This window comes from Myxocyprinus asiaticus, chromosome 27, assembly GCF_019703515.2.
Source record: "Myxocyprinus asiaticus isolate MX2 ecotype Aquarium Trade chromosome 27, UBuf_Myxa_2, whole genome shotgun sequence".
NCBI classification, from domain to species: domain Eukaryota; kingdom Metazoa; phylum Chordata; class Actinopteri; order Cypriniformes; family Catostomidae; genus Myxocyprinus; species Myxocyprinus asiaticus.
In genome coordinates, this window is record NC_059370.1 from 5,051,101 (window position 1) to 5,065,142 (window position 14,042).

Sequence of the window (14,042 nt, forward strand, 5' to 3'; positions counted from 1 at the left end):
CTCAAACTCCGGCTCTTCCTGTGGCTCCGCCTGCTTTTCATCCTGTGACTCCTCCTTCGACTGCTCTGCCCGTTCCGTCTCCGGACCCATCTCCAGCTCTGCCATTGGGATCTCAAGTCCCTACCCCTGCTGCTCCACCTCTGGATCCACCTATGGCTCCACTCCCTAAGTTTCCACCTCCTGCAGGCAGACCGCCGAACCCCGTTCCCTTCCTAAAGCCAGGAGTTGCCCCTTAAGGGGGGGGGGGGGTTATGTCACAGTGCTTCCCTCGTGTTTCCAAGGACTCTTATTTTGAAGTGGTTTTTGTCCTCTGTGTTCTGTTTCCCCCGGACTACATTTCCCATAATGCACTACCCTCATCACTGCCATCTGTTCCCCATTGTTCTCACCTGTTCTCCATTCCCTTAATAGCCCTTGTGTGTGTATAAATACCCTCTAGTTTTGTTCCCTCTTTGTCAGTTCATGTTTTTGTTTCACTTTCATCATCTTCATTAAAAGCCTGCAATTGGATCCAACGTCTCCCGTCTCATCTCAGCAAATACTCCTTACAAACTCTCAAAAGATTTTCATTATGATATTCTCATTACCACAATGTAAAAAAAAAAAAAAAGATATTTAAATGTATCATAGTACTACTTTTTTTTACTTTTGCTGATTTTAATAAATGATAATTAATAAACTGATAAATTGTATAACATCTTTTTTATATTTATAATACAGTCAAAAAAAAATTACCATGTTACAGTAATAAGAATCATCATTGAAAACAATGGGGCAAGTAAATGTTAAAAGTCCAAACATGTTAGAGCAATGCAATATGGAGGTTAAAATGTGTTTAAGTGTTCTGAAAATACAGTAATGTTACAATGCAAATAATATTAATGATCCTAAATATTGGCTTATTTTTTTTTATGAAAAATAATTATTATTATTTGTTTTTATTATTATTATTGACTTGGGTTTAAATATGACCATAACATTGTCTTGACAGGTTTTGTGAGAATCATCAACTTGTCCAGGACAAAATATGCCACCTCCAAGTCTCTGTGAACTCTAGATATGGCTTGGGTTCCTCCTTCAATGTATGTCTGTGAGATGATTTTCCCCATTATATCATCCTCCAGGCAAGAGTCATAAATCTGATCACTCCACAACTAGCTGCACAATTTGAGCTATCATTCATGTCTGTAACACACAAATGTGGGCTGGAGTTTAATGCAGGGTAAGGGGTTTGTTAGCATTCCTAGCCTAAAGTATAAGCAATAGTAATAGTGATGCCTGAGCAAACACCACTAAAAAACGAATACAGAAGAATGAGATCAACAGAGCTGAGAACAGCAGAAAACTGTGTCAGAACACAAAGGAAAGAGGGTAAAATGAAAACGAGAGCTGTTATAGGTCTAAACTGTCCCGGGGCAGAAGGGAAAACTGTGGTGACCTTCTCTTCTCTACAGGGGACGAACAGCGCTCTGTCTAGATCCTTCCCCCTCAGGACAAGAGAGAGGGCAAGTATAAGAAGACAATGAAGATAGAGAGACACAGAGAGAGTGATCTGTCAGCACATTAACACACCCACCGCTAAAATACCACAACATTGTGAACGTCCTTCATCACAATGTCACAATCTACCAGCAGGAGCTTTCTGGACTGATTATATCTTCAGATCACCCATCAGCCTCCATAAAAGAGCCCTCCCCACCGGCCGCATACTCCCATTTGAGATTAGACCCTCTTTTCTGTCTTTTCCTGTACTTTCTTTTTGTGATTTCATTTTCATTTTTGCTGACCAACTGTTGTGAACGATGCTGCTGATATGGAGATTTTGTTCAGTTTTTAAAATATGAACCAATTCTGTATTTACACACTCTGAGGGAAAAATAATCTCTCCACATGGAAAGTAGTTGTTTCTGAGATCTCTAAAGGTACTGTGGTGATCATTACACTTTCTTTCTAGAGAAAAAAAAAATCATGTTATGAATTCGACATGGAGTGTGCCAACATATGATAAAATAAACAAGTGAATATTTGCAGTAGGTGTTACTAGCAACTGCCACACAGCGCGACTATCTGCACTCCAATAGTCTGGTGGAAACACTTATAAAGACAAGCCGCGCCCCAAGTGTTGCTACAGTAACTTGCGATGTAACGATGGTGTGGATGTGATTTTCTTGTGCGGATGACCCGGGTTAGATTTCACCTTTTGTCCCACTTTTTCCCATCCTCTTTCCTGTCTCCACTCTTAAAGTTTCCTTTATTACTACTTGTAATAAATCATTTTTTTTTTTATAAAGGATGATTTCCTCATAGTGATTTGTTCACGGTGGAGGTCGGGGAGTTGAGAGAAAGATTTGATCTAGGTAAAATAAACCATGGTTTTACTATAGTAATATTGTATATTTTTTGGCAGAAGCCTTAGTTTTAATGCAATTAATCATGGTGTTACTAAAGTAATATGGTGATACTATGGTTACTGTAGTAAAACAATGGCTAATTTTTGTAAGCGAAGGTTAGGGTTTGGTGTAGAGTTTATGTGGGACTCTACACACTGCAGTGATGCCCATATACTGTATGTTAGAATTTAATCAGGGGTGTAGAAAGTATGTTTTCGCTATTTGCACTTAGTGCAAATACCCTCTGCCAAAAATAAATCTATGAGCATATTTACTAAATAGTTGAGTCGCTTTTGCACACAGTATTTCAATGCAACAACATGCATCTTATTCATTAACTGCTCACAATTCAATGTGCTGTGAGTATTTCAATCAATCTGGTCTCAAAGAGTCACCTTACTATACCTATAGTTTTGCAAAATGATTTTTACGTGGTTTGTTGTATTATACTTTTCGCAGCAGCTTCCTTGTGAAATGACATGAGAGGCGCTACAACAACTTTTATTCACTTTTGCACAAATTGCGAGTAAAGCAAGTAAAATTGTTGCTCGTCTAACAAAAATAGTTCCAAACGAAACAACAGCAGAATCAACTGTTGCGTGATGCTGAGCAACACACAGATTGGCAGCTAATCTGGAATACCACGAACACCAACAAGCAGACTGATGCAAACTTGAAGCGCCCCAGTGCTTTTATACACAATATCAGCACTCTTGGAATGCTGCGTATACAATGAGATTACAGGACCACCGATAACTGGTGCATAAAATATTTTGGTAACACTTTACAAAAAGGTTAAATTCGTTAACATTAGATAATGCATTAGGTATAAAGAACTTACAATGAACAATATCTTTTTAACAACGTTTATAAATCTTTGTCAATGTTAATTAATAAAAATACAATTGTTTATGGTTAATTCATGTTAGTTCATAGTGCATTTACTAATGTTAATAAATAAAAAAAATTATTTTAACGATGTATTAATATATGTTGAAATTAACATGAACAAAGATTATTAAATGCTTTAAAGTATTGTTCATTGTTAGTTTATGTTAACTAATGTTGTTAACTAATGTTAACAAATGGAACCTCATTGTAAAGTGTTACCATTATTCTAAACAATTTCATAACTTCACAAGTTATGCTTAATTGGCCTCCATTCCTTCAAAACTCAAACCATAAAATCCCCAGAAAACTAAATCTATTCTGTTTACTGTATGAGTTGTTTAGTCATCCGGCAATAAGGAGAAGATAAATCCCTTTTAAAAGCAAGGATTATTTAAGTCGTATTCATGAGGCGGTTCAAGTAATGTTCTTTACTTCATTTCAATACACTGTCATTTTCCAGTCTTTCCTTGACTCAAATCCTCAAATCATTCTTAGTTTTGGCGGGTGAAAATTGGTTAAGGCTCTTAAGAATAAGCATAGATAAAAAATAATCCTCACAGCTGCCGAACTTAAGCGGGCAGGAGTGGCCATCCATCGGAAAATTTACGAGTTTCATTGGGCATTCGGCACTTATCGTCAACCTGTGGAAAAAAAAACACACAAAAATTATTAAACATGGTGAGGATTTGATGTCTGCCAATAATCACTGTGATTTTGCCAAGTACGACGTATTCCTGGATCAGCAGCTTTTACTGGTCCTGTAATAGAATTCAATGTTTCTGTACAAGAAACATGGTCCAAACCCGGTCCCTACCCCTGACCCTGACCATAGCCTACCCCTACCGGTTAAAAAGAATGGTGAATAAGCCCATAACCCTTACCCTCTAACCCTTTAATCTAACCCAGAAATCCAATTGGATGATAGGAATGTTGTTCCAGGAACATGCCCTACCAAGGAAAACATGCTCCTGGATCAACATGCTTGTTTTAACTGGAAAAACATTCATATTAATCAATTTGATGATGTAGTTAGGGTCATTGTTGGGGAAGGGGCTTAGAAACATTCTTGTCAACCTATAATTTCCCTCTGATGTTACTGAAAGTTTAATAATAGGGTCAAGGAGTTCGTATTTGGTTGGTTAGCTTCGGCAATTAGATGCCAGAATTACACCATGATGCTGCCAAAAAAAACTAGATGTGTATTCTGACAAACAAAGATGGCAACAAGCAAGTCTTGAAATGCCAGGGCTGCGTGCACCAGCTTAGCAACTGACATTGAGATAAATGGGAATGCTAATGGATAGCTCTTCTCTGGTATTGTAGACCAGCTTGGCCTGATAACCTGCATTTTAACCAATCATTTTAGGGGTAGTGATGATTTGGGTTGAGGATAGTGTTAGGTCTTTGTTTTTTGGCCAGGAATGTTGCTCTAGAACTAGCAAAATATGTAGGGCAATTATGGTCACCCACCATCAAATAGCCTGCCATAGTAGCAGAGCCGGCCCATCCTAGGGCCCCTACATTTCTGGGGGGCCTTGCAAAACATAGCTCCTGTTCATGTCTTGAATATGTTGAGAACTATAAATAACTTATTTTGAAATCCTCTGTGGTTTCAAGTAGTCCACAGAATAAGCATTGCAACAACCGCGAGCAGACCACATCATTTACCATACAAATCACAATGGTGATCATTTGGTGATCACCAAAAACAATATATTAAGTATAAGATGAGCTCTGAATAATCACCAAACGACAAATAACTGAAAGTTGCAACAATTAAAATAACAGCAGTGTATATAAAATCAGCAAACATTAAAGCTATGTGCAGTACACAGTAATTTGCATAATTTATTCATATCGCAATGCATTACGGGGAGTTGAGCTCCGCTTATCAGATCACACACCTTGCTGAATAATGCTCACGCCTGAGAGAAATGCAAAAAATAAGGAACGAAAAATATTTTTTGTGGCTATTTGAGTCTTTGAGGCTTATGTACTTTGTTCAACGGATTTAAGAAACAGTTCATGTCAAAAGCAAAGAGCTTGTCACGTTTGGTCAAGAATAATCTGGGGAAGGAATTCAGACACTGCCAACATAAAAATGCATAAAACTCACACAAAGTGAAAATATGAACAATTAATCAGTAAAATAACCAAGGTGTCCTATATGTAAATATATGTGCTTTAAGAGGTATGTTTACTTGTGTATGTATATATATATATATATATATATATATATACACACACACACACATACATACACACACACACACATATTTTTTGAGGTGGTATTTTTAGGACGTATTTAAAATATGCTATTTTATTTACAGGCCTACATTATGTTTCCCCACATTGCTGTAGCTACCTGATTTTCACTGATGTTTTAAATCACTTTTTTTTTCTGTCGATTTTGTTGCACTAAATAAACATTTACACATAGTTAGGTGGGTAGTTGACATAATTTCAAGCATGTGTGTGACTTTTAAACAACATTTTCTTATCTTGTATACTGTAATGGGTAACACTTTACAATATTGTTGTTTTTGTTAACATGAACTAACAATGAACAATACATAATCTTGGTTAATGTTTATTTCTACATAACCTAATGCATTTTTAACTTTAAAAGTTGTATACTCTGTTAACATTAAATATGAACCAACATGAACAAACAATAAACAACTGTATTTCTTATATTTTTATAAACAAACTTTAATCAAGATTAATAAATGCTGTAAAAAAATATATTATTCATTGTTAATGATACCTAATGCATTTATTAAAATATTAACAAATAGAACATCATTGTAAAGTGTTACCCTGTAGTTATTATACTTGCAGTTTCCGTGACTTGTATTATTTGAGAAACTAGTTTATTTGTAATTCTAAAAAAATTAATAAATAAAAAAGTATGAAGGTGATTAAATTGGTGGAAAACTTGAAATAGTGAAGAAATGCTGACTTGTCACAGCACCTAAAATGCACACATTACCTTATACATTAATTTAGATTTTAACCTAACATCTTCATGTTGGGAAAAAAAGAAGTTCTTGGTTATTTGTCATCTACCAAACTATATAGAGTGACAAATTTTTTTTTTTTTGTGCTTTCTCTTTAAAAAAATAAAATAAAATAAAACCCACTCGTCATGTTTGCAGTGGTTCTATGGATGTTTTAAGGTTATGACAATATTTACACTGGTGGGGCCAATTTTCATGATTTCGCCTAGGGCCCCACAAACCATAGGCTGGCCCTGCATAGTCATTCAGTCTCTTTTATGTGTACCTCATGGTGTACAGGATGGTGCCGTTTTTCATGATCCGGAAGAGTCTGTTGGGTGCCGTCATGTTGTGAGCCACGGATCTTTTGCCGTTCCTGAAGAAAGTGTCGGGGGTCCAGACTTTAGTCACCATCAGATTATTTAGTCGTAGGATTTCCACCGGACCATCATACTTTAACCGTCTGTCCACCCATGTCTGGCGGAAGAACACGTCCATTGTGTACTCCTGAAAGAAAACAGATATGGAAGTGTTGTACACAGTCCAGACCAGCTACCCGATTCAAAAACAGCACAAAATGTAACCTGTACTCATGACAGAAAACATACAGAATATAGAGAAGTAAACAGCACACAGGTAACACCAGTCTCTCAGATCCAACAAGAGACAAAGCTGTCACTGTCACAAAAATAAATAAAAAAATAATTCAAACACCATCCAAGTCCAGATTTATTATAGTTTTGAATTTTTCATTTTATTTTAATTACAATTTGTCCTTCCAATTTAGATACGTTTTTGTTATTACTGTTAGTTTCAGTTTAGTTTGTCAGTATATTCAGTATTTTAAAGCTACCGAAGTTAATGCGTTAACTGAACTCATTAAATCTGCTACATTTCCCAGAGCTTTTAGTGTTATTACTATTCAGTGGCATTTTTATTTTTAATAAAAGGCAGTTTATAAAGGTTTTAAATTTTATAATACACTGTGTCATAAACTTAATGTATGATCATTTTTTAATTTGTGGTTCACAAATTTGTATTAGTTAGTTTTACAGTCTGAATTATTTGAAATATTTGGGGTCTTTCTCAGCAAATATTGATATATATGATTAATTTAATTCAATAATCACATGCAATTCATTTGATTAAAAAAAATCAAATCGATTGACAGCCCTAGAAATTTGTTTTGTGTATTTACATTTTTTTTCTATCTATCTATATTGTATAGACGCGCACACGCGCGCACACACACGCGCACACACACGCGCACACACACGCGCACACACACGCGCACACACACGCGCACACACACGCGCACACACACACACTATTTAACAAATTGTTATTTGGGCTCTTTCTCAGAAAATATTGATATATGTGAATAATTTAATTACTTTCAATAAGAAAATAATTTCAGTCGATTCATGGACATTTTTGTTTTGTTTGTTTTTTGTTTTTGTTAATGACAATACTGACAGGTAGACAAATAAATGCTTCCTCTCATGGTTGCCCTTTAATCCTTAAAGTAAGAAATAGCTAACTAAATAAATAAATAATAAGATTTACTCTATTCACCCAAAATGAAAATGATGTCAGTATTTACTCACCAAAGCCATATGCTTCCCGTAACTCAAATGAAACACAAAAGAAGTTTTCCAGAACGTTCTGACTGAAAAACTGAAAATCTTCCCCCACCGTAGATCTCAAATCTCATTCATGTGTACACACTTAAATATGGCATGTCAAGATTTGGCAAGTTAAATGAAGCCAGATTTTATTGATTCTTGTGTCAATAATGATTATTGATGTCAAACATGCTTTGATGTGTCCTGTCGCAACATATTTGAAAGTACGTAAGCACTAAGGACATTTGAGAGCTAAGACGGAGGGGAACATTTGGATTCAGAAGACTTGGAATAGAGCGATAAATTGTTTTATGGTGTTTTTTTGTCATCTTTGGAGCAGGACTTTCACTGTGAGGAAAAAACAGTCAGTACATTCTGCAAAATATCTTCTTTTGTGATTCAAAAATACATTAAATTTGATGGGTTCAGAAAAATATGCCAGTCAACATTTTTGGATAAACTATTCCTTGAACACATTCAAATAAGTGTAGCAGTTGCAATATGAGGCAGATACTAGAGAGTTGGTCACAGTTATGCACATGAGCGAAGTGCTGAAGCCTAAGTTGTTCCCAGAGTATTATCCCTGCCAAAACTGTTGATTCAATAACAAATGTCAATTTTGAAACTGTACCTCACAGTATCTAATTCACTCTAAGCAGGTAACAGCTCCTCGCATTGATTTAAATGGCATTCTGCCTAATATATATATGGACAAATATGACACCTTACATAACAGATGCTCCTGTACACTAACTGTAACATCCCACACATACATGCATACACACACTCTCAAAACCACCACAATCCAACCTGTTCACACAATCACAAATATCTCATAGCACTCACCATCTCTACATCGGACACTGGGCCGAAACTCGTGACGTAAATATCTGTCTTTACTTCCGTCACTGGACCTGAATGGACACAAGAACTGTAAGCATCTCAACACTGTTTCAGCATTAAACTATAACCATACTGTAACGAGGCAGGTGAGGATGGAGGATCTAAATGCAGCTTTTAAATGTAAACAAAAGATGAACAAGGTAACTCAGAATAAAATGAAAACAAAACACAGGGAACCAGGTACAGGACATGAGAATACATTTGAAGACTGACAAAGAAACCAGGGGAAACAAGGGCTTAAATACACAAGGGCAAACAAGGGAACGAGGAACACCTGGGGAAAACAATCAGGGCAAAACCATCATAAAATGAAACTACAAAGGACTACAAAACACAGGAAACAGGAACTAAACTAGATTTTCTTTTAATAAAAATAAGCAAAAAACAGGGAATACGTGACAGAGCCCCCCATTAAGGAGCAGATTCCAGACGCTCCACAAAGAAAATTGTCCATGGGGTGTAGGTGGAAAGGGGAAACAGCCAGTTCAAGGGGGCACAAGGGACAAGGGGAGCAGAGGAACAAGGCAAAGACAGGGAGGCTTGAGACCAAGGCAGAGCCTGTGGAATGGAGAGCCAGGGTGACACTGCAGTCTCGGAGGACCAAGCTGGAGCCAGAGGTTCAGAGGGCTGAGGTGGAGCTGGGGGCTCGGAAGACCGAGGAAGAGCCGGTGGGAGTGAGGACCAAGGAGACCAGAGCAGATCAGACGGATGGCCAGGAGACCAAGGAGACCAGAGCAGATCAGGCAGATGGCCAGGAGACCAGAGCAGATCAAACAGACAGCCAGGAAACCAAGGAGACCAGAGCAGATCAGGCAGATGGCCAGGAGACCAAGGAGATGACCTCAAGGTGGGGACTGGGTAAGGAGGCCTGGGAGGCGGCCACAAGGCCGAGACAGGGTCAGGAGGCCTGGGAGGCAGCCGCAGGGCCGAGACAGGGTCAGGAGGCCTGGGAGGCAGCCGCAGGGCCGAGACAGGGTCAGGAGGCCTGGGAGGCAGCCGCAGGGCCGAGACAGGGTCAGGAGGCCTGGGAGGCAGCCGCAGGACAGGGACTGGGTCAGGAGGCCTGGGAGGCAGCCGCAGGACAGGGACTGGGTCAGGCGGCAGAGCCGCTGTAAGAGGAGTCTCTGGAAAGGTGGACAGAACTGCTGGAAGAGGAGTCTATGGGGGAGCAGGCGGAGCTGCTGGAGGAATAGTCTCTGGGGGAGCGGGCGGAGCCGCTGGAGGAATAGTCTCTGGGGGAGCGGGCGGAGCCGCTGGAGGAATAGTCTCTGGGGGAGCGGGCGGAGCCATGGAAGACTCTGTGGGCAGAGCCAGGAGAGGCTCGAGGGGTGAAGCCATGGAAGGCGGAGCTGTGGGAGGCTCGACACAAAGAGTCCTGGATGACTAGGAAACAACCTCCATGGTCGTGAACATGGGAAGAGACTCGGGAATGACCTCTGTGGTCGTGGGCATGGGCAGAGACTCGGGAACGACCTCTGTGGTCGTGAACACTGGCAGAGACTTGGGAATGACCTCTGTGGTCGTAAACACTGGCAGAGACACGGAGACAACCTCTGTGGTCATGAACACTGGCAGAGACTCGGGAACGACCTCCGTGGTCATGAACTTAGGCAGAGACTTGGTTCGTGGCAGGAGCTGGCTCGTTGGCCGTGGCAGGCGCGGGCGCTGGCTCGTTGGCCGTGGCAGGCGCGGGCGCTGGCTCGTTGGCCGTGGCAGGCATGGGTGCTGACAATTTGTGAGGTAGGGTCTTCATGGCCCTACGCACCGACATCAGTGGCAAATCAACTTGGAGACAGGGGTCATATAAGGATTCGAGACAGGGGCTGAGAAAGTCTTGGAGCAAGGGGCCACTTGGAGCAAGGGGCCGCGGGAGGCTTGGAGCAAGGGATCCGTGGGAGGCTTGGAGCAAGGGATCCGTGGGAGGCTTGGAGCAAGGGATCCGTGGGAGGCTTGGAGCAAGGGATCCGTGGGAGGCTATGGAGCAAGGGATCCGTGGGAGGCATGGAGCAAGGGATCCGTGGGAGGCATGGAGCAAGGGAGCCGAAGATGCAGGTTTTGGCCCGGGGTTCATCATAATCCACTGTGTAAAGGGAACCACAAAGTTCCAGAGCCTTCTCCACATATTTGGAGAATTAGAGTGTCCAGTGAGGATCAGCTGGAGGCATTAGTTCCTTCAGTGCACTATTCAGACCGGACCAGAAGAAAACCAACAGATAGCGGTATGGATAGTGCACTACATTCGCTAGCTCTAAAACTCCTCAACTGGACGGTCCCCTTGTTTAAGGAGCAGAGCCGCTAAATCCATTTTAGGTCAGTCTTTCTGTAACGAGGCAGGCGAGGGTGGAGGATCTAAATGCAGCTTTTAATGTAAACAAAAGATGAACAAGGTAACTCAGAATGAAATGAAAACAAAACACAGGGAACCAGGTACAGAACATGACAATACATGTGAAGACTGACAAAGAAACCAAGGGATACAAGGGTTTAAATACACAAGGGCAAACAAGGGAACGAGGAACACCTGGGAAAAACAATCAGGGGAAAACCAATCATAAAATGAAACTACAAAGGACTACAAAACACAGGAAACAGGAACTAAACAAGAATTTCAAAATAAAAGTCTAAGCAAAAAATCAGGGAATATGTGACATACACTTATATGACCACTACTAAATGTGAAAGAAACTATTCCATTTTACAGAATTGATGGCGTTTTTTGCTTTACTTGCAAGTCAACATAAAACATCATTCTCATTTTCCTTCCCTAATGTGACATTAATGTTTCAGAGTCATACTGGAAATTCAATGAGAACAAAAATGTATAGAGGGTCAGTTGGAAATCAGTTCAATTGTGGCCGTATCATACCAGAATAAATTGGAATAATGTGCGCTGATTAATCATGCACAATAAAGACCATACAATCTTTATTTCATGTTGACTTTAACGTTAATGAAATCAAAACTCTAAATCACATGATTAATCATTGAAACATCTCATAGGTTGAACTCATGGGAGGTGAACTCCTAATGTTCTTGAGACTCTCTGATGGATGCTGGAGTAAATCCCTTGGGAGTGAAGTGCCTTCAGTCCAACTCAAAGAAAATGTATTATCTGTCATTTAAAAGACATTTAAAACATATTTCACAGCTGACAACCATGAATCCGGCAGAAATATGAAAGACAAGCAAAATCTCACTCAGTACAGTACACAGCACCATCACAAGAGACACCTCTTGAATATCTCAGTTGTCTCTTCTAGACAGCATAAAGCTGATTTTTCTTCTGAGAAATAAACCCTAGTAACCTCACACATATCTCCTCTAGGGTTTCAGAAAAGATCTCAACAATGTCTCACGATCAGATTTGTTAGATCAAACTTCAGAGATTTCAATACTGAATGAACTCAAACATTTCTCATCATCTTATAACTCTTCCAAGACCAAATTATCTGCGCTATGCTATCTGCATTAATTGTATAGCTCTATACTCACACTGTATGTCAACAATTGCCTTAACTCTGTCTATTTTTATTTCACCTCAGGAATTTTAAGAGAAACATATGAAAGTTAAAGGGTTAATTCACCCAAAAATGAAAATTCTCTCGTCATTTACTCATCCTCATGCCATCCCAGATGTGTATGACTTTCTTCTGCTGGACAAAGACTGAGATTTTCAGAAGAATATTTCTGCTCTGTAGGTCCATACAATACAAGTGAATGGTCACCAAAACTTTGAAGCTGCTAAAAGCACATAAAAGTAGAATAAAAGTAATACATAAAACTCCAATGGTTTAATCCATGTCTTCAGAAGTGATATGATAGGCGTGGGTGAGAAACAGATCAATATTTAAGTCCTTTTTTTTTACTATAAATTCTCCTCCTTGCCCAGTTCGTGGCAATATGCATGAACAATGCAAATCGGCAAAAACAAAAGAGGAAGAATGTGAAAGTGAAAGTTGAGATTTATAGTAAAAAAGGACTTAAATATTGATCTGTTTCTCATCCACACCTATCATATTCTTCTGAATACATGGATTATTACATTTCTGTGGAACACAAAAGGAGAATTTTTGAAGAATCTTTATGCAGCTTTTTTCTATACAAAGACAGTTCATAGTGACTACAGCTGCCAAACTCTAAAAATGAGCGGAAAAAAAAAAGAAAAGAAAAGGAAGAAGCTTGTGCGCTATATTCCTTGTCTAATGAAGCCATATGATAACTCTGTGTAAAGAACACACTGAAATTTAAAATGTTCTTCACAGAAAATCTTTCTCATCAGCTCTCAAATCTCATTCTCCATTCTAAATATTTGAACTGCCACATCAGTATCTTGAATGAGATTTCAGAACATTGATGAAGGGGAAGATTACCTGTGAATAATGACTTGAATTTTAGTCTGTTCCTCACACAAAGCTTCAGAAGACGTGAAATATGGAGAACAAGTGTGGACTACTTTCATAGTGCTTTTGTCTCTTTGAATTAGGGCTGTAAAAAAGAGAAACAAAATTAGATTTTTTCACTTAAATTCAAAATTCAAATTAAATTCAAATTATAAAGACATTATATCAGTTGTGTGAATAACTACTAGATGTCAGTGATCAACAGATTTTTAAATTGATGTTGTCTCCGAAGTCTAAACAAGGCACAGTGAATACGTATAAACCATACAGCACCGTGTTATTGTTTATTGCAAAGAACATGGGCTACCTAAAAAAATGTCCTTCATTTTAAACTGAAGAGCATAAAATTATAAAATCAAAAGATTTTTAGCCAGTTCATATACTGAAATCTTTGGCAAAAAAGTAAAAGAAGAAAATAAATGCTTCAGTAGGTAGTTCTATGGTAGTGTTGCACAGCATACCAATGCCACAGTAAAGCATGGTACTCAAGCTTCAAAATACCGGTAGTACCACAGTGTTTTTCACCAATTACAGTATGATAGTAATATTCCCAGATAGTAGTGGTATTCGGTTGAACTCGGTTGTGAAGCAGTATTTGCTGCTCAGATTCTGTCTCACCGCAGTAACGGCATGTATCTGAGCCCAGTGCTACAATTGGGGCCGTTCAAATAGGATGCTAGACGGAGCGCAAAAGAAAAGCAATGCGGGGACGTTGAGATGTGCTTTTCCAAATTGACTCCTTTTAACTTGTTACAGCGTTTTAAAATGCACTGCTAAATGGCCGTTCAGACCGGTCATTTTCTTGTCCTAAAATAGCTAGATGCAGCGCAGTGC

At 39.2% G+C, this 14,042-nt stretch overlaps 1 protein-coding gene across 2 annotated transcripts in view; it reads right to left on the reverse strand.

Moving 5' to 3' along the window:
• The window catches only part of gabra4 (gamma-aminobutyric acid type A receptor subunit alpha4), a 58,205-nt gene that overhangs the window by 40,463 nt on the left and 3,700 nt on the right, over positions 1-14,042 (reverse strand). Inside the window, exons 3-5 of one of the 2 annotated variants that reach the window (XM_051658566.1) lie at positions 8,752-8,819; positions 6,567-6,787; positions 3,840-3,922 (exon numbers count right to left, since the gene is read on the reverse strand). In XM_051658566.1, the coding sequence (XP_051514526.1) occupies positions 3,840-3,922; positions 6,567-6,787; positions 8,752-8,819 (372 nt within the window). The remainder of the gene's footprint in view (positions 1-3,839; positions 3,923-6,566; positions 6,788-8,751; positions 8,820-14,042) is intronic. The other variant, XM_051658567.1, reaches the window with a different exon arrangement.